Source organism: Gallus gallus, chromosome 2 (genome assembly GCF_016699485.2).
Source record: "Gallus gallus isolate bGalGal1 chromosome 2, bGalGal1.mat.broiler.GRCg7b, whole genome shotgun sequence".
In the NCBI taxonomy this organism is placed as follows: domain Eukaryota; kingdom Metazoa; phylum Chordata; class Aves; order Galliformes; family Phasianidae; genus Gallus; species Gallus gallus.
The window spans coordinates 41090899-41111823 of NC_052533.1; the positions used below are offsets into that span (position 1 = coordinate 41090899).

General features: G+C 41.5%; 1 protein-coding gene across 3 annotated transcripts; it reads right to left on the reverse strand.

The window, feature by feature from the left end:
• Window positions 1-229: 229 nt before the first annotated feature.
• On the reverse strand, window positions 230-20416 carry ENTPD3 (ectonucleoside triphosphate diphosphohydrolase 3). 3 transcript variants are annotated; one of them, XM_046925940.1, is made up of 11 exons: window positions 20309-20416; window positions 19697-19760; window positions 18141-18184; window positions 13187-13304; window positions 10210-10360; window positions 9293-9452; window positions 7033-7263; window positions 6361-6633; window positions 6154-6264; window positions 4962-5099; window positions 230-2905 (listed from the first exon to the last, which is right to left on the reverse strand). In XM_046925940.1, the coding sequence occupies exons 1-11, from the start codon at window positions 20375-20377 to the stop codon at window positions 2672-2674; spliced, it is 1593 nt and encodes a 530-aa protein (XP_046781896.1). In that variant the 5' UTR covers window positions 20378-20416; the 3' UTR covers window positions 230-2671. The 3 variants fall into 3 exon arrangements, with proteins under 3 accessions (XP_046781896.1, XP_015137260.1, NP_001308493.1); XM_015281774.4 differs by having other exon boundaries at window positions 18141-18261; NM_001321564.2 differs by having other exon boundaries at window positions 18141-18261; window positions 20297-20416.
• Window positions 20417-20925: the final 509 nt, after the last annotated feature.

Genomic DNA, 20925 nt, shown 5'->3' on the forward strand with positions numbered 1-20925 from the left:
AATTGTGAGTGGCTTCGTTTAAGCCACTGGTGTTTCCTCACTGAGAATACAGATTCTGGAGGCAACGAGCGTTGCCCGCTCCAGAAACTCCCAGATGAGTTCTGCAGCTTGCAGATTTATATCACACAGAAAAGCATTTCAGTCTTCCTCTGCTTCTAATAGGAATAACCTGACTGCCAGGGTGAAAATATTGATATTTGCAAAAGGTGGGAAAAAAAGTACAGCTGGCTTAGCTTTTCACAATTTATTTATATCAATCTTTATAAGCAAGCAGTAAAGGGTATAAAAAGACAAATAAGCTGTAGTTTGTACACGTTCCCAAATCCTGTTTGCCTCATTGGCTCCTACCAGATCTGTTCAGTGGCAGATGTGGGGACGTTAAACTGCTGATCGGGTTCTGACTCATACTTGGGGGAGGATTTAGCCAGAGTTATATCTCCATTGCTCCACCTCTCCCTCAGAAGTAACCATGACAGCCAGGGACAGCCAAGCTGCTTGTGTCTGAGCCGTACTTTTTACCTCTAACACTGAATGGGGATGATGCTGCTGACTGGGAGGAAGCTGTAAGCTGCAGTGGTGCAGCTGGCTGACTGAAGTTCAGTAGTTTCAGCTTTCCCAGCTAAAACTGACAGGAGACATAAGACTGAGTTCTTAATCGACTGGCTGTCATACTGATTCAGTAAAGACACTATATGCACAGGGAGAGGAGGGCACAGATGGTGATTCATGGAGGGAGAGATTCTTTGAATAGATGCTGGCACTGTCCAAGTATATCTGTAAATCCAAGTGAATTTTTAATAATTTCCCTTCTTTGTTAGCTGCTCATAGGCTTTAGCCAGTGAGCAGAAGATGCTGAATATGGCAGTCTCACTTGCAGTTTACACTTTCTCATACCTAAAACTTCAGTGTAAGAACTGAGTAACCATCTCTTCAGAGAAGCAATGGTGCAGGCAAGGGAAACGTGCTGCAGAGGGAAGCAATCCTGAGAGGCTGGAAAGGGAGGAATAGGTTAGTATGTTGGCAGCAGCTGTTTGGAGGACATTTTGGGGAATATGGTGGGTGAACAGAGCTCCATGTAGGGAGTGAATCCAGGCAACAAGAGATGGCAGAAGGTTGGAAGAGAAACAGAGATGCTTTTTCTCTTCTTGCAGGTCCTGAACAGCACAACAACCCCCTCCTTCTGCCAACTCCAAAGCCCTAAGGATACATCCCCCTCATAAATTCACAGATCATGTTAAGGCAATATGAAGAGGAATAGAGACACTGTATTAGGGGAAGCGATGGCAGATGACTTGGCAGAAGTCTCTTTCAAGGGTTAGTTCAGAAGCCAGCTAAGGAAGGACAAAGCTGCACAAAAGACAGACAGGGGAAGGAGGCATTTCCATGAAGGACACCTTGAGCATCAGGTAAATCTGTACTCCAAGATTTAAGTGGGTAAGAATTAGAGGTTTGGTGCAGAATGCCTGGGCTTTAAAGGAAGGCAACTCTTAAGAGCATGAAGGCAGCTGTGTTCCCAAGTAAACGTTTGGAGTTAAAGCCACTGACAAAAGCATCTGCTACATATATCCCAGTGCTGCTGAAAGAATGCTGAGGCCAGGATAGTAGAGGCTGATAAAGGCAGCTGAAGACAGCAGTTGTGATTGCAGCTATGTGGTCTCAAACCCACCACATAAAGGGAGTTCTTCTGACCTCCAGCTTGCCTCCTAATCCTCTTAGCCTTGAAGGAAGGGCTGAAGTTTTTGCCTACTCACATTAATGCTTCAGAAGATCCAAGACAGTCAAAATAATACGTACCTGAAAAGCTGGTACTGACTTGGTCTGAGATTAGGAGGAATACAGGTCAAGAAAAGAAACTACCAAAAATGTTTGTCATAGTTACTACAGAAAAAAAAAGACCCTGAAAACTCTACTGCCTTCTGGAGGTAATTATGATATATTTAAAATTAGGTTCCATTACTGAAAAGATTTTACTTCTGCCTTCAAAGTGAATCTAAATGTCCCATAACAGAGGCATTCTGAGATCTCTGTAGTACTAATAATATAGCTCAGCTTTAAGATGGACTTGACAGTCCTGGAAGATGTTGGCAACTTATTACACCCTAATGTGGTGGGGATCAATTGTTTGGAATAGCAATAAAAACAATTTGCTCCCAGCTGCTCCTGACAGCTCATGTGATTACCCAGTGCTTGTTCCAGTTTCAGAAGCTGGATTGTCTGCGGGATTTGTGTCAGCACTACACACAAGAACAGCCACTATGTTCTTTTCTCCCACTATTTCTACTGACTCATTCTTAAATTTTATGGTAAACAGCTGCTGCCATTGATCAAATACATCACCATTTATCAGTTAGCACAGAATTAATGGACAAAAATTCATACATATCTGACAGAAAGAGACTATTAAAACACAAATAAGCAAAGCACGATGCCTGCCTGTGCTTTATCTGCTCAACATTGGATACACTAATTTTACAGAAACGACTGCCAAAATATTTCAGAAGCACTCCAGTTCACCATATCGCAGATTCCTTAGTGCCTCTTGTCTCCTTTATTTATGCTTCTGATCTTTTCAGGACTTTTCACCTGTCTTTAACAATGTTTTTCAAACATAAAGTTCTACATAACTTTATAGGATTATGAATTTTTTGGTCAGTCTTTAGGTTAAGTTTTTTCATTCTGGAGTAAATACATATTCCACACGACTGATGACCTTCTGATTACGTGACACAATACACAAGTAAACAAGAAAGAAAAGACACAGCAGTGCCAGAACAGTGAGGAAGATGAGGAGCCCAGCAAACAAAGAAGGTTTCAGAGGTAACTGGATCAGCTTGCCTTCCGCTGGAATCATGTTGGTGAGGCTTAACATGTAACCAAGTGACCACGCTATACTGCTGTTACCAACCTGAAATACAGATAAAAGAGTCCTATTGCCATGTACTTTTCAGCCAAAGAAAAGAGCTGAACTGCTGATGCTGGCCACTGTCTCTTAAGTTCTCAAGGAAAATAGCCTTTTTTTTTCAGTTCAAGAGGATGCTAATAAAATTGATCACAAGGATGGGTGATACACAAGCAGACAGCCAGTTTTTATGGGATTTTATGTGCATAAAACATATTTTTAAAGAATCAGCACTAGTGAAATTTCTTAGAATCACTCTCCTGCTGTAGCCAAATCCTAGGACGTTATTTAATTCAAGTCAATAAACAACTCACAGTCCAACTCACATGAACAAAGAGGCAGCTAGGGTAAATTTGATGTTAATGAACAACTTTAAGCAGTCCTACTGGTTGTAGGAAACTACAAGAACCTATCATATTTGGTTATTTCCGTAGTTGTGTATATTCTAATACCCTTTGTTTAAATAATACAGAAAAAGCAACAGCAACAAGAACTGAAATACAACAGATTGACCAAAGCAGTAAGATGGACTAAGTTGCTTTTTCATTGATAAAAGAGGGAAAACCTCTCATTATGGGGTTCAGAACCTTTGCAAATCATCTAGTTCTACATCTGGCACAGATCTTAGCATTGTGTTAAGGTTCTTAAGGTTTCACTAACTAAAAGCAAATATCCTTTTATAGCATGGGCCAGGAAAAAAACCTCCACACTTCTCAGTATATACTCTTGGAGGCAACTGTGCTGTTATCTCTGGGATAGCTGGTCACATTAGATGTGACTTGTTTTAGTTCTTTGAGGGGCAGATCTGATTAAGAGGATGTCATCTTTCTTTTGGACTTTCACAATTACCCTGGTGCAAACTGTAGGTAGCAAATAAGCCTTTTGGGTTTCCATTTTGCTCAGTACTTTTATGGTCTTGGCTAAATACAGAAAAATACTGCCGGGTTTGGCTGCTCCCACCTGCAGGGGGCAACAAAACATATGTTTAAAAAAAAGAAAAAAAAAAAGATCCACTCCTTACAGGCCCAGATTAAGATCCCAGAGTAAGCTTTGCTGATTTCCTGGCAGAAGGGCTAAATCTGATTTCATTCTTTAGTACACCAGTAGTAGAATGTGACTGCTCAGAAAACATTACTTATGATTTCTTGGTGAAAGCTTGTCAGCGTACCTTGCATTTAAGAACTCCCTGCATGAAGATCGACAACCATTCATTTGTTGTTTTTGCATGCAAGTGCCAAAACATTTCCAGACTCAATGGAGATCAAAAGACAACCTAGGACAAGGTTTTACAGTAACAGGGAGGAAAGGATGCAGTCACAGAGTACTGCAGGGACTATATTTCCTGATGTAACAGCCAGGCTTACATAGTGAGCCATGCCTTCTGAACTGGAAGCAAGGATTTCTTAACAGCAGCTTTAGAATGAGTGTATACCACTTCATCCCAAGTATTCTAGTTTTTAGGAGGAAAATCATAGGTCAGGGAAGAGAGTAGTGTAGGTAGTACACAAACATGGTTGTAAGCCTTCTGTCTGCCACCTCCAAGCCAACACTCCATCAGTATAAATTCTTATTCCAGAAGAACAGATCACAGCACAGGTGGATGTGCCATCTGAGGATGATGGCTGCCCTAGTTGCTTCATCCCCTGACTACAAACCATCTCTGCCCATTTGCCCAAGGCTTTGGCATCAGACAGAAAGGCTGGAGTTCTCCTGTTCAGCCCATCAGGGTTAGCTCACTGACCTTGACTGGAGAAGAGTTTCAGGCCTTAAGTGAGGCAATACATTAACTGGGGCAAGGTTAAAAATAGTATTATTTCATATTCGACTCATTGTTAACGCTTCTTAAAAGAACGTAGCCAGCATCACCAAGTAATGATGCAGCCTCTGGAACCAGGCTGAAATTGGTACTGAGGCTTGAAAAGTGGCTTTGTTTTATGTATAACGTTTGACAATCATCTATAAAGGCTGTTTACAACCATAATGTTTTTGTAGGCTGCTGCATCTTCTGTTTTCTTCTAGACATCTTTGGGTTAAAATTTATGAAGAAACAATTATTACTCACCTCCTTTTGAAAGTGTATCTGTGGCCAATTCCCTGCATCAAAGTTGTAGCCACGTACAAGCAAGTAATAAATAAAATTGGCTGAAAAACAGTAGGATCTAGCATATATTTCTTCAGATTTAGGTAGCATAAACTGGAGCTGAAAGCACATTAAATAAAAAGTAAATCATAAAAAACAATTAGTTAAAAACAAACGAACAAGTCAGCTATCAAGCTGTGATGATGGTAAATTACAGTAGGAAATGCAGCAAAATGAATGCAAAACAGGGAGCTCGTTTGGTAACCTGAGGTACTTTCCTAGGTTCACACTAACAGAGCTGAGATCAGAACAGAGCATGAGTAGAAGAACACAGAGTTAAACCTCCATCAAATAAAGATGCTTGCAAGTTACAGACTATGTTTTATCACAGGACTGCTCTCTGGATGTCAATTTTGACCCGAAACGCTCATTTTGAAGATGAGTATCAGCTGGAATTCACTCAAGCGAAGTGCTTTGAACTCCCAGTTTGAGGTCCCATCAGTTACAAGAAGAGCAGGACCAGTGTATCACAGAATACACAAAGCATCCCAGACAGATTAAGTAAGCTGGAAAATGAAAAACTGCTGGGTGAAAACAGTGCAGAAAAGGTCACGGAATGCCAGTTGGGGCCAATTTGTTTTAGTAATTTTAACAACTTTTTACCTTTTCCTCATATGGACTCTGTGGGGACAATAGTGAAAAATCAATTTGCCTTCCACCAGTACAAGTTCTTCACAGCCACAGTTAGCTCCCATTTAAGTCAAATTATGGCTGTACTGCATCAGCTCTGTTGTACTGTGCACTTGCTGATAAATGTAGAATACAACTGTTTGCTACTAAGTGCTTTGAATATGTCGTGATACTGCTGACAGTGTGCAAGATTGAAGTGTGTTGTTAATAAACATCCAGCTAAGTTTTGTTTTAAAGATTAAACTGCCTTTTTTATCAGCCTTCTAAATGCTTCCATCATGGCAATCTCCAGTTCCCTGGAGTGAATATATTTACACCAAGTATGAGGGCTGCTCTGAAAGTAATGCCTCTGATTTAAAGCATGGTGGGAAAACAAGTGTTAATATTGACATAGACCTGAAAAGTTTTGAATACTCGAACGGTCCATTTTCTTTTTATATCTCTCTTTTACAGATACAACGACAACAACAAAAGGCACACTTACCTGGGCCCAGCTCTGTGAACAGAAAAACCACATACTCGAATTGAAGTCAGTCAGAGTAAAGTGCCCAGTTAAATTCAAAGCATTGATTGTATAGTAGAATCCTGAGAAAGCCTATGGAAAAGGAGCAGACGAAAGGCCTGTTACTTTCGGAACTACTGAAATCAAAAGCAAGAATGTTCAGAAAGAAATGCTGATTTGGAAACCTACCACAAAATTTCCTTTAACTTTTGGCTGATGGATTCCATTAAATGGACAGTCCTCCTGGCTTCTGCAAGTACTGAAGTTAAACAATAATGAAACCATCTCCTGACACAGACCTGGGTCTCCTGTTCCATGGTAGATTACGGATTGGTCTGGGTAATAGTTTGTTGGTCTCAGAGACTGTGTACAAAGGCTTCCACAGAAGTACTTCACTGTTAATGCAGTCTTGTAATTCCGAGGGTAACATGGATTATCCACACTGGAATTGGTGCTTGATTTCTGAAGAAAAACAAAGACTGCTAAAAAAGCAAGAAAGACCTAATGTGATGATAACTACAGAAATCTTTTTAACCCACATACATGTGTTCTTGTTCTCTTCTCTGTCATGGCTGAACACCGTAATTCATATGGACTCTTTTTCTCAAAACCATCATTAGCAAAATCAGCAAAACTCTTACAGAACACATTGACTTTTTTTTGTCTAATGGTACAAAACCCAGAGCAATATTTAACAAATATGAAGACCTTTGAAATCTAAGTACTTTTTGGCCACAGCAACACCAGCTTTTACTGCCATCTCCAAACTTAACCAGAGGGAAAAGATCACAACCCTAAGAACCTGCTTAGACAACTATGGGACAGCTGCAAGAGCAGCATAGCAAACGGTCTTAAACAGACCTGGAGCAACAATGCTAAAAGCCTTTTCTCAGCTTCATCTCTCCCATAACACTGGAAGCTGTGAGTGTAGACATTGTAGTCGTAACCATACAACTTCACTTGCATGGTGTTATTGAAGTTCTCCTGAGAGTCCTCTGGGATAAAAGAAATCTGAGTGGAAGCTCCTCCGAGATCCAGTGCACCCATGGTCTCTCTTCTGTATGGATGGACCCATGCCCTCCAAAGGTTCCTCTACACATAAAAATAAAAACAAAGCTAATTAGAAATATAATCAGATATTGCTCTCCCTTTAAACTCTTCTACTTTTAACTTAACTTTTTTAGACTTCCCCTCCCTTTTTGTCCTTTACTCTTTCTCAAAAATCTTAGGTCTGAGTAAAACATGCAGATGTTGTTTTTAGGTAAGTGAGAAGTACTCCCACAGAGCAAAGAGTCTGAAAGATGGAAAAAGTAATACAGCATAGCTTTAAACACCAAGGACAGCACAATAATCAAAGTACTGGACTAACCAGATCAATATCTATACTAGAATGCAGGAAATTGAAGTCTGGGGACCTGGGAGATCTGAATGAAATTAGCATGCAAATGTGTTTGTTTCAAGGCAAGATTAATTACTAAAGGAATAGAATACTATGAGATCACACAGGAAAAGAGAATGAAAGAGTAAAATAGAAGTCAAAGGAACATGAACCCCTAATCTGTACATTTCCTTCACTGAAACTGCAGTGGCAATAAATCCGATCCATTCAGTTGGCATTTTTCCCTGTTACCCAAAACATCCCCCAAATTCTGCATTTGATCTACACAATCACTGTGCAGAATACCCTTTCTGCGTTAATAATTCTCTCCATATTTACTGAAGTATAATTTACTATGGATAATGATGTGAACATAAACACAAGAAAGGAAAAGAAACATGGGCTAGCAAACACGCTCATGAAAAAAATCTACAGTGATAGATTCCCCTTAAGAGCCCATGGGAGAATTTCACTCCTATCTCCAGTCTTGTTACAAGAATAGTGAGAAGCTACTTGCTCCTACTCGTGATAATCCACACTTTAGTCTTCACACAACTCTATACTAAACTGGCTTCAAAACGTGTAGCATTCTCTTCAGTAGTCCTCATGAATGTGTCATATGGAAATTGAGATCTTCATTATTAAAATTCATGTGATACGAGACTGACATCACCCCAAAGTTCATGAAATCATTTTTTTTTTCTGCATAAAATAAGAAAAACCATGCCAGAACATGTGATTCTACTATTTAGTTTTCTTAACTTAGCAGGAACCAACAACACATTCACCATGAAGTATCACTTGGATTGCCAACTCCTGCTTACTAATTTCCATGACTGAACAGGAACCATTCTACCAAGACAATGAACAATACTCAGAGGTCTGGTTGGAATTATTTTCAGCCTAGCAAGACTATCTGGAAGAACTGCAATAAATGCTGAGAGCAGCACACAACTGCCATGAAAGCCAGTTGCTGGTCATCTCAATACTGTTCTTACTGGGAATTAAAAAATTCCCAGAGAAAATACTTCCTGTTATGAAACACCTGCCTGACTCTCCTACAAGTTCAAGGCAAAGTGTAAGTATCTTTACGTTGCTATCACTCTAGACAAAATAGGAGGACCCACTAACTGATCTTCCCTCCCGAGTCTAGACCTGACAGTTGATGTCAGCCTGCAGCTTTTCAGCAGTACTGTAATGAACTGTATGGGTGATTTCTGGCCCAGCTGAGGCATATTGGGCCACATAAAATTCACTGCTTAAGACAACTGTCTTTTTTAGTTAAGACAAATGAGCTAACATTGCCAAACAGTTTGGAAACTTCTAAGCTGCGTAGGCTTTTCACCAGTAGAGATGCAGAGACAGCAACTACCTGCACAAGTCACAGAAAAGAAGGTGGAAACATCCTTAATTGGCACCACTGTCAAGATAGTCAACATTCATCACATTTTAAAATACTGATGCATTTAAGAGCAGTGCAATTTCTGTTTCTACATAAGGCATTGATGTCATTTATGGAAGAGCCCTGTTTAGTGGATCCACAGTTTTACCTTTCCCAGGTCAGATTTCTGTCACATCTTTTCATCTACGCTTTCTTTGTTCAATTACTACCACAACAAGACCCTGTTATGTATTTCACTGTGAAGTGAAAATTATAGCTATGATGTTTTAACAGGCATTTTCTCTCAGACCTCTCATTTATAAGAAAGAGAACAGTGAAAAGCATGCATTTTTTCCACACACCTCTAAGAAATTGCCCATTAAATAGTTGGCTGTTATCCATCCATACACCCCTTCCTCTGGCCCAGTTATGATATGCGCACCCCTAAATTGAAAAGGTTGTGCTCTGAAGTAGTTTTGAATGCTTGCAAGGACTTCGTTGGCTGCTGTTTCATTTTGCAACCTAAGCAATTCACAAAACATGAGACGCTGAGCATCTGGAAAGGTAATTTCATGTTTAGTCTTCACTGCCTAGCAGCTCAAGAAAAGCCTTATAATCACCTAATAAAAACTGACATTGTTTTAGCCTAAAGGGGAAGCTTATTATAGGGAACAGCCAAGCACCCAGCATCATTGCAGCAAGCAACTCGCCCACTATATACAAACTTTGCTCTTTATCATACAAGTTCATAAATATTTTGTCTCAAACATACTCTTTTTTCAGTGAACTGAGTGCTTGCATGGTATCTGTGAGCTATACAGTCCTGCAATCCTTCTTCTCACTCTGCTTAGTCAGAGAACAAATGTATAAAAAAATTTGTGCCACAGCTGAAGCCATAGACAGACCCCAAAAGCCACATTACATCACATTCACACTAAGAAAACTCCGCAGTGTCTAGCTTTTTTGCTGCCCTCAGATATGCACAATCATCATCTGTTTACACAGCATTGGATTTTAAGACAGCTTTGAAAGAGCGAATTAAAATTCTGCCTCATACAGAATAAAGCAAAGATTTAGTTTCAAAATGGTATGAGAGAGGATTGTCATATAGCCCTGCCTTCCCTATAAAAAAAAAATAATAATTGAATTCAATTGGCTGGGCTCCATTTCCTTTTGAAATGACCAATATCCAATGGACAGAAATGTTCCCAGTACACATTCTTTCTTCACAGACTGCTATACCAGTACACATGCAGAGGAGTTCAAACTTCCACGGTACCTCAGTAGTCTCATGCCAGCTGTAGCCCCTAGATAAAGTGAAGTGCTCTTATGTAGATGAACTGGGATTCTCTCCTTGACTTTATTCAGGCACTCATCAAGGGGTTTCGCAAGGGCTCCTGTGTTATGCTCATAACTGGATATACCAGGGCCTAAAAGAAAACAAGTAGATTGACTGCATTCTGCTTTGCCAAGTACAAATTAACCTAATTAAGCAAACAGTTGTTATGACAAAGAGATTCCCTCTGCCCTCTTGTAGTTGCAAACAACAGAATGCTTGAAAAATATGACTATTTAAGGAATAAACAATGCAATGACTGTCTAAGCTACATGTGACAGAGAAGATACTTCAAACTCCTTGCCTGTATGTGTATGCATATACACCTATAGTACCATGCATGTAGTAAGATGCATATACAGTATAACCATCTAACGCCATAATTACAATATTATGTGAAGAAAATAGGTTTACTCACAGCAGATGCTGTAGAAAATAAGATGTCTAGTGGATGTGAAATTTCTCCCATCTATTAAAGTATAGCATATGCTTCCTTACATACCTTAAGACTAAGATTTTCCAAACTGTTTTCCATGACTTTTGTGGGCACCACGGCACCTCTACAGCTCACTGCTTTCAACTGAAAATAAAAAAGTTTCTGCAAGGAATTGCTGTTGAAATTCCAAGACACACACAAAAATGGCTCTTGATGTCACTGAGGTACAAGTTTAGGTTGGTGCATGAACTACTAAGAATTTTACAGCTTTCCAAACTCCCAGTATCAGAAATGAGAGTCACACTGTGCTACATAATGCATAACTATTTGAATAATTCAAATTAAAGTCTTTTCTCCCTTACTCAACACTCCAAAGACCAGCAGGACCTCAGCTTTGTCAGGTTCAACTTGAGTGTGAATAGAAACGTTCCTTACTAAAATTCCCTAGCTGAGAAAGTGGCACACAGAGAAATCTAGGAAAGCAGAGGAGCAACTTCTGTTTCACACCCTCAGCAGCTGTTGTTGCCTCAAACTCCCCATACACTCTCTTTGGACAAGAGCCTCTACTCCCCAGTGTTCAGAGCAGGTCACAGGGCAGTAACTATCCTTTCTAGACAGCCTCCTTTGCTGATTATTAGAGCCTGACCAGGACAGACTACCTGCACTACACTGAAAGGTTTTGATTTTGGGCTGGCTCAAACAGACATGGCAGTTACCTAACAAAGGATGACATGAAATTACAAGAACACCACGGAAGTTACAAATTAGTTGACTGTCTGACTTTCAAGTTCAGTAAGTATGTGCAAGTCTACCTCTTAGTGGGGCCCAGAACCACCCCCGCAATTTAAGTGCCTCAGGCTACCAGCAGATAATGAAACATTACCAGACACTTTTGGAACTGCACTTCCTTAACTTATCTGAGGAACACAACACATGAACCCTCTGTCTCCTCCAGCGCAGAGGCACCCAAGACTAGAGCAGTGAAACGTGCTGACTTTATACACTGGAGGACGAGAAGTACTGTGGTTGACTCTAGTTAAGGCCCCATGGGACCTGAACAGCTCAAAGCAATTTGGGCTCCTCTGTTTCACAATATTTTGTTTACCCAGTTAAATTCACAAAATACCTCCCTGTCCATTTTAGAGCAGAATAGGAACTGCAACTTTCTCACTCCAGAACTCCTACAGGACATGCTGGATGAGTTAAGACATAAACAAGCAGAATGTACCCCCTGCCCCAGCAAGCAGGCTGCCACTCCTGCAGCCCGTAAAGGACACATCATCAGGCATGCGACAGAACCTTTCTTCTGTGCACATTACATTTGTTTTCCTTCCTTTGTTGCTCTAAAATTTTCCATACGTATGTTTAATGATGATGATAGAAAGATTGGTGCTGTTGAGAAACTACTCCCTCCTACTCGTCTCCTAGTCACTTATGAACCTCTGAGGTATCTCTTAAAGCTTAGCCAAATGTCACTGAAATTTCTTATGAAGTAATCCACAGCAAACTGCTAGAACACATACTTCATTAACCACACTGGAGTCTGAGCAAAAGTCAGCCTAGTTTAGTGTCCTCTCTCTGAGAGGAATCAGTGTAAAACCTCAGACAAAAGACAAGGCAGGCAGCCAATGGTGCTTGTTGTGAGACATCTTCAAGCAGTGCAAAAGTACTGGTTTTCCTGTGGCAAAGAGCTGCATATTCGTATTTGAAACAGCTATGACATTGTCAGAAACAGTCCTGTAGTTAGCTGCTTTACTTGGTAATTTCATTAGATTCTCCCTTGCTATCTAGAATTGAAAAGCTCTTCCAGTTCATTTTCTTCATGCCTTTCATAATTCCCCATCTTGTCTCTTTCAAAGTAATCACAGAATAATTCCAGATGAAATGCATAAGCCTCATTTCTCTAGGAAATTGACTCAATCCACAAAAGTGTTTTAAAAACACAGCTAATGCTTTTGGAAACTAAAAACTAATTTTTCAAACTCCAGTGGCATAAATGACATCCATTTTTGCCCTCATCAATGCCAAACATCTAACTGGGGCTCAATTTCCAGTTCTTTTCAGATTTCTTATTGTAAACTATTTGAAAATATATTTTATGCATTCCTTTTGAAAGGAATTATTCCAGGGCATAAGGACTAAGTATGTAAAGGACCTGACTCCCTGTAATCTAATTCTGTCCGCACCACTCATACAGTGCAGTGGATGAAACCAAGTTTAGCTATAATTTTCTCTCTGTTGGAAAATAGCACACCCTACCATAGCAACAGTTGGAGGACTGATGCTAGAAGACACAGATATGGTCTTAACAGTTCTTGCTCTTCAGTACTGAAATTGAAAGAAAGAAGAAAAAAACGGGGGGGGGGGGGGGGGGGAGGGGGGGAAACAGTATGAGCTTTCAGATAACCTTTTCCCAGAGGCTACAGAGAAGTAGCCTCTTCTTTCTAGTAGTTCCTTCTACAAGGAGCTGCTATCTGAGCTCACCTTTCACATCACACTTGAAGGTTTGGCTCACTACTCCCGTATCATTTTCTTTTTCTGCTGGCCATTCATAGACGTAGACTGTAGTCCGCGAAGATCCAGCATCAAGGACTATTCCATACTGTGGAGAAAAAAGTAATAGATTACATCAAGAGACAAAGAGTGACATCTTGAATACCCATATGCAGCTGTAGTTTTTCAAATCATCAAACTAAAGTGTTTGAAAGTGCATGCACAGTGTATTTACAAGAGATATATTAATTCTAGTGTTAGGTGCTTAGACAGGAATCTAACAGAAAAGCACAGAATAAATCTGGGTGTAAAACAAACAGCATGCTATATAGTCTCAGTAATGAATTCAGTGAAAATGGAAAACGCTCATCTCCTTTCAGCATCAGGTTTAAAACCCATGCTTGACACATAGATAGCACTGTGAATTGCTTTCCCATTACCCCGGCTAAACTCACTAGACACTGACGGATTTGATACCAGAGCACAGGCTTTAGATTCAGGGATACACAAAGGATGTATAAAGACACAAACAAGGAGGTAGAAGTGTATAATCCACAAATAGAATGATGAAACAAGTCTGGTTCTTTTCCAGTTGTGCAATAAAAGTTTTCCTTTGAGTGGTTAGGCAGTCCACCTGAGAATCTGGCTCTGAAAATAGTCTGTGCCAGAGTGCGAGACAACAGGGAGGGAAAAGGAATCAATACTACCGTATATTCATGAAATAAATGAGAAATATTACTGTGACCTGCACAAGGTCATTGGGTTCTCTGTAGGATTAAAGTGCAGGTTTCTCCATCTCATTCCACTGCCCAGGAGATCAGTGTTAACCTCTTTCCTACCTTTTGTGGCAGCAGAAGACTGTGGCAACTGAGAAGGCAAACTGACAAAGGAAAGACAATGAGGCTGCACCTGGGGTATTGTATCCAGTTCTACCTTTCTCTGCACAAGAGACCTCAACATACTGGAAAGAGTTCAGGGGAGGGTCACCAAGATGATCAAAGGTCTGGAGCATCTTTCCTGTAAGGAGAGGCTGACAGTGCTGGGACTGTTCACTCTGTAGAAGCGGACACTCAGAGGTGTGAATTTGTATAAATTCCTGAAGGGGTTCTGCAAAGAAGACAACACCCAGCACCAGGACAAGAGATAATGGGCACAAACGGGAACACAAGTTGTTCTTTCTAAACATCAAGAAGCAGTTCTGTGCTGTGAAGGTGGTGGGATACTGGCAAAGGTTGCCCAGAAAGACTGGGGAGTCTCCTCCCTGGAGATCTTCAAAAGCCACCTGGATATGGCCCACTCTGGCTCTGCTTGAACAGTGGTTGGACCAAGTGATTCCAGAGGCCCCTTCCAACAGAATCACAGGATCACAAGGTTGGAAAGGACATACAAGGCCATCTAGTCCAACCGTCCTCCCATCATCATTACTAACACAAGCCACTAAACCATCTCTCATAGCTCCTCATCCAGACGCCTCTTGAACACTGATGGCGACTCCACCACCTCCCTGGGCAGGCCATTCCAGTGCTTGACCACTCTCGGAGAGCAAAAGTCTTTCCTTATGTCTAATCTAAATCTCCTCTGGTACAACTTGTGGCTGTTTCCTCGGGTCCTGTTTGTTGCCTGGGAGAAGAGGCCAAACCCCTCCTTATCACAGCCTCCCTTCAGGAAGTTATAGAGTGCAATGATGTCTCCCCTCAGCCTCCTCTTTTCCAGACTGAACAATCCCAGCTCCCTCAGCTGCTCCCCATAAGACTTGTGCTCCAGACCCATCACCAGTTTCGTTGCTCTTCTCTGGACATGTTCTAGGGCCTCAATGTCTTTCTTGCAGTGAGGGGCCCAAAACTGAACACAGCACTCGAGGTGCAGCCTCACCAGTGCTGAGTACAGGGGGATGATTACCTCCCTGCTCCTGCTGGCCACTCTGTTTCTAATGCAGGCCAGGATGGCATTGGCCTTCCAGGACACCTGGGCACTGTGAGCTCATGTTCAGCCAAGCATCAACCAACACCCCCAGGTCCTTTTCCTCTTCAGTCATCCAGCCACTCAGCCCCAAGCCTTTAGCACTGCATGGGGTTATTGTGGCCCGGCACTTGGCCTTGTTGATCCTCATCCCATTCACCTCAGCCCAGCAATCCAGCTTATCTAGATCCCTCTGAAGGGCCTCCCTACCCTCAGGCAGATCCACGCTACCTCCCAGCTTGGTGTCATCTGCAACCTTATTGAGGGTAACCTCAGCTACGCTGTAATTCTGTGAAAGGAGACTTGTTTTGCTTTTCCTCTTTGCTGTCCCCAGAAATAAGTTTAGCTGCTCCCTCTTCAGAATCATCAAACTGGTACAAATTGCATAGTGTAGGGTTCATTTCTCAGTCAACATTTTTTCTTTTAAAAAGGACAGAAGGAGCCTGACAATACTGAAAAATGAGAGCCTCCATCTGGATACAAAGAAGTAAAAGCAGCTGGAACAGGCTAATTTACTTCATCACACGGCCTCCCTTGGTTGCCCCAAATCTCCAAGAAAGATCACCGCTTCAGGTGGCACACCATTCAGCCTCTGTACTTCATTAGTTCTGTTTCCCACTGTAATCCTACAAGCTCCTGTTCCCCCAATAATTACCAGTGCTATGCCTCTAGTCTCTAGTCTGTTTCCCAGAGGACTGCTAGATAATGAAAATTCCATTCATATTTACTCAGATGACATTTAACCTGATCAACTACAAGGTGAAAGGTTCCACAGATACCATCAATCCTCTATGCTGTCAGATTCCATTCAAGCACTGTTTTAGCAAAGACACTTTAAGTGTATTCCCCTTCCTCAAAAGACAGATGAGCACTACAGACACATAATACAGTAACAGTAAATTTACTCAAGGGCTATTAATTAAATCTGGTCACAGCTCAGAGTGCAAGCAGAAGCTTTTAACTTAGCTATTCCTAGTGTTGTCATGCCCAAGTAGAGCTGGGAGATAATGGAAGTATTTTTACCTCAGCAAACTGTGAAGCTTTTAGACCCATTTCTGTCCTCCTGCTGCAATATTTACCTCCACTTCCCAGCATACTTCCTGAAGAACACATACTGGAATTTGCATCCCAAATAGTAGCAGTACAATTATCTGAACAAATGTGAAGCTAACAATTTTATCTTCTTCTTTCCCTCTCACTTTTCCTATGCAGCCTCTTGATTTCTTCATAAAAAAAAGATACTCCTTTTTGAAAAGGACTCTTGGATATATTTCAGGGTGACTCCTGAATCTCCTTAGATTTTTGTGTGGTCCTGTGTGGAGCCAGGAGTTAGGTCCCTTCCAACACAGGATATTCTAAGATTCTATGATAAGACCATTTACAAAAAGGAAGGCTTTTTTCATCATTTTACCACCATCTTTAATTTTCATCAAACACAAACTTCAAGACACTGTCATTTCCAGGCTCCATCATATCAACTAAGTACTGCAGAGTTTCACAATGGCATACCAAGGTCCTTGCTCTGTTCCTGAAGAATTACCTCTTGCAAGTGTTTTAATAATTCACTGAAAACTACTCAGTAACTCTGGCATCAAACACAGAGTCCTCCATATAAATTGCAGCTTTCTGCACAATCAGGCTTACAGCCCCCAAATAAATCCAAAGCCAAGGCATCTAGCAGAAGAACCACCAAACTTCCTCTAGAACCAGCCATGAAATTGCTGTGACTCAGGAAGCAGACCTCCCCAAATAAACCACCTCCAGATAATTCATGTGGGTCTGATATTTCCTCAGGGAGTAAAGTAAACAGCTTTGTCATTCTGAATTGAAACTAATGACAAACACAAGTAATGCATAGGCTGTATATTAGAAAGTGTCCTTGGCCTACATATCAGTGCAGTTTTGCCTTGAGTGAAAGCTGTCAGGATCTAAGAATGCTCCAAGCAGAGATTTAGGTCAAACAGGAAGTAAACCTGAGGCACTGTGTCCATGCAAGGTTCCAGCACACACACCCTGCCACACCATACCAACACTTAAAGCTGGTATCAGAATACAGATTTTAGGCCAAAAACTGATTCAGACAAACCAAAGATGATCATAACCTCACGAAGCGTAGTAAGATATTAACCTATTGCTATTACTCTGTGAACCACCCAGGTAAATACATAGAGTGAAAGGTAAAAATGACTTCAAAGAAGTATCTGACAAATTGTATATGCTTGTAGCTATAAGAAAAGCAACAAACTCAGAATACTGGACTGCACAGCATCCCTAGAAGGCTAGTTTCTATAGCGTTGTCTTCAGTTGTTCTCTCTTTGAAGAATTCACATGCATAACCCAGCAGCATAAGGCAAAGCTTGAACCTACTTCTTAGATTATTTCAGTTTGTCTTTTGCAGTTTGCTCTGACCCTTCTTATGTAGCTAACTTTTCTTCTCTTAGTATCTAGCAAGTCCTGACATGTGGTAAATCAGAACGTGCACACTTGCAGCCCAAATGCTTTATGATCCACAACAGTAGTTTGCAATGATTTCAGTAAGAACTTCCTAAATGTGATTGGGAATAAAATTTTAACTCCAAGAAATACCTGAAGTAATTTCAAATTAATTTTGAATAATCTCAAAAATAATTTACAATTACTTCTAACATCAGACAATAAATAAATAAATAAGCCGTGGCATTTTTTTGTTGTTTGGCCTCTGTTTAGCCTTTCAGTCTTGGAAAAGGTGTTGTGTGACAGGCATTGCAGACATTGAGTCAAGGAATCCTTTTCCAACTTTGCCATTGCAATCTTGGCCAATTCTCATTTTGCTTCAGCCTTAGTCTTCCCATTACAAAAACATAATGAACAATTAATTTGTGGGTGTAAACACTTGGATTACTCCATAAAATATTGTTTAGAAACGATTATTAAATATCAGTTCCAAATACTATTCTCCTTCCTTACCTATTCCTTATTATTACTTATCTATTCCTTACCTACTTACCTTAAGGCCTGGGGAAAGAATCTTTTGCTGATTGATCTGAATCACTGCAATAGCAATGATAAGAATTACACTTAGAAGAAGGAACGCTTGGGCAACAACACTCGGTGTTCTGGTAAGCATCCTGAAACAACAAATAAAGGCAACACTGTGAAAGGATTCAGTGATTGTGTAGAATACCTGAAGCTCTGCATCAGTTGAGACTCCCCATAAAATCTCTTTTCCTCAACTAGATGATGCTACATGAAAATTCTGTATTCTACTTAAGAACTGCTTGATGTTTTGCTATCACCAATTTGCCATTCTCTAGAAGAAGTGTATGTATATTGTCATATTCAAGATGCGTGAGTTCACCCAAGCTGCAAGTATGCTCATTTCCCCAGAGTATCTACATGTAGATGCATGCTGACCATCTCCCATTGCCTCAGGAAACAAGGCCAAAGGGCAGGCTGAGACTAGCACACACACAACAATCCCACGCACGCCTGTAAACTTCGGTGTATGCACCAAAGCTTCTTATGCTCCACAGAGGTTGAAAATGAAAGAAATGGGAGGTGACAAGCTTACAATTTTCAGAGGAAGAAAAAAAGGAGAACTTTCCTGCCTTTCTCAGTTTCAGAATCCATTTATTTTGGCATCAGGTCAGCCTGGCATGATGTATCCTAACTCCCACCTCCTAATTCTTCCATATTGGTGGATACTGTTGGCTGCTCAGGGCTGCCTTGTTGTTCCAGCAGCTGTGAATGCCAGCCTGTGCTGAGGACAGGAGGTCAGACCTGGTGTGCACTCCAGGGCCACAGCATACTGGGTGAGTCCCACTACACCTTCAGCACATTGCCTGTTTCCTTAGCTCAAACCAGAGCCAGAGGGCTGTGCTCCTGTATACATCTTCCATATTCCAAGTGCCATGAGTTCTTCAGCTTATGTTAGCTATAATTGAAAAGTGACTGAAAGAAGACTTACCTACTTGCAACCTAGTTTGTTAATGTTCAGTTCTAGATCAAAGCACTGACATTCAGAGCTGGAAAAGGTAATTACCACAGGGGGAAAAAACAACAACAACAACCAAACAGCACTGGGCCAAGTATTTGAAAAACTTAAGCATTGGTAAAAGCAAGCAATATACATTATCACACTCTTGACACTTAAAAACACCCCACGATGACTGCTGAAAGATTTTCTGCTATAACTTTTTATACAAGGGACATTGAAATGTGGGTTTGTTGAAGTTCTCATGTGCTTTCCTGGTACTGGGATTTGCCTTCATCAGACACAATTTCTTATTTAACAACCTTTTTTGGCAGGGACCGTACTGAGTAATGGAGCTTCTCATGAGACATTCATCATACAATTTTGTCCTGCTGGCACACAGGACAACTTCAGAGGGGAATAATCTGTAAATCCCAATGTAAGCGATGGCCTTTGTGTCAGAAGGAAGCCTTACACTCCATGCCCTCTTGAAACTGTCATGCAGCTGATACCTTATTATCTGAATTGTGCAAAATGTTCGATGATTTTATGTACTTGGATCAGATGTGCAAGGCTGTGCTTAATCTTACCTGGGCTCACCCAAGCCGCACACAGGCTAGGCAACACAGAGATACCAACTGCATTCACTGAAATCTGAGGAGATAGCAGAGAGGAAGGAGTTCATTTTATCATGGTATAAACAGTTGGCATGTAAGCACTTCATCAGGCCAACATCCCACACTTGGAAGGAAAAAGACACATAAGATTTTAACTCAGTATCAAACAGCAGTTGTGTTCCATTATTAAAGCATTGCCCCGAAGCAAGCAGCAGCATAAAGATTTACTTCCCACACGCAGGTAAGCACTGTGGACCACACAGAAGCAGACAGGACTATCATTTTCTACAGCTTTCTTCCAGCAGAAGGAAGGCTGCCTGCCAAGGAAAGATGACCACAGCAAACCTCTTTGTGCCCACAACGTCTTCCGCGTTCCCAGGTTAAAGACACACCGGTTTGTTTGCAGCAAGGACAGATATGCAAGAGAAGTACCTCTCTTCACACCGTAACCGGAGAGATACGCATACATGAGCGTTTATTTCCGAAGCAATCCACAGGTGATGGAAAGAAATAAAAGGAAAAAACAAACAAACAAAAAAAAAAGCCACAACAGCCCACAGTATTTTTTCAAACCTGCATTGAAACCTGTGAGAAACGCTCGGGGTCTGCTGCAAAGTGAGACGTCCCCCCGCATACAGACACACTCACACACATAAGGACGCTGAGCACCGAAGCCGCCCCACCGCCCTCCCCTCAGCGGGCGGCCCTGGGCGGGAACGGCGGGAACCCGCCCCTGTGCGCGGCCGCCACCCGGGCGCAAAACGAAAGTCTTGAGGTGCAAAATCTCAGTGCATACGCCTAAATGGAGGAGATGGGTGTGCGCGGAGTGGGCGCAGCTGAGGCGTACAGCCCTCGGCTGTGCGGCGTGTCCTTGTCGGCCCGGCGCTGTGAGTGAAGGCATGGCATAGCCCTCCCTCTTCTGTAGGAAATGAGTGTTTTCTCCGGACGGCTTTCTCAGCCCTCATGGAGCTGTAGCCTTCCGATTTCAAGGTTGCCTTTCCGCTCAGGTTCAGACTTATCGTCACTGCTCGGTTGGTAGTTTTTGCTGCATCCTGTGCCACATCAAGGCTTGGCAGCAGGGTTAGATATACTCAAATGCGTATGTAGAAGTACTCTCACTAAGATCATAAAATCACAGTCATTAAGGTCTGAAAAGACCTCTGAGATCACCTAGTCCAAATGCCAGCCCATCCTTTGAGCCT

What these genes read in the sequence shown, in the direction of transcription:
- ENTPD3 (XM_046925940.1), bottom strand. Translation starts at nt 20,377, where the DNA reads ATGTGTGTGAGTGTGTCTGTATGCGGGGGGACGTCTCACTTTGCAGCA. An exon ending in CTTCAAGTGTGATGTGAAAG is followed by an intron (nt 10,361 to 13,186) that starts GTGAGCTCAGAT and finishes GTTTTCTTTTAG; the next exon opens with GCCCTGGTATATCCAGTTAT. An exon ending in GTTCACAGAGCTGGGCCCAG is followed by an intron (nt 5,100 to 6,153) that starts GTAAGTGTGCCT and finishes ATGTGCTTTCAG; the next exon opens with CTCCAGTTTATGCTACCTAA.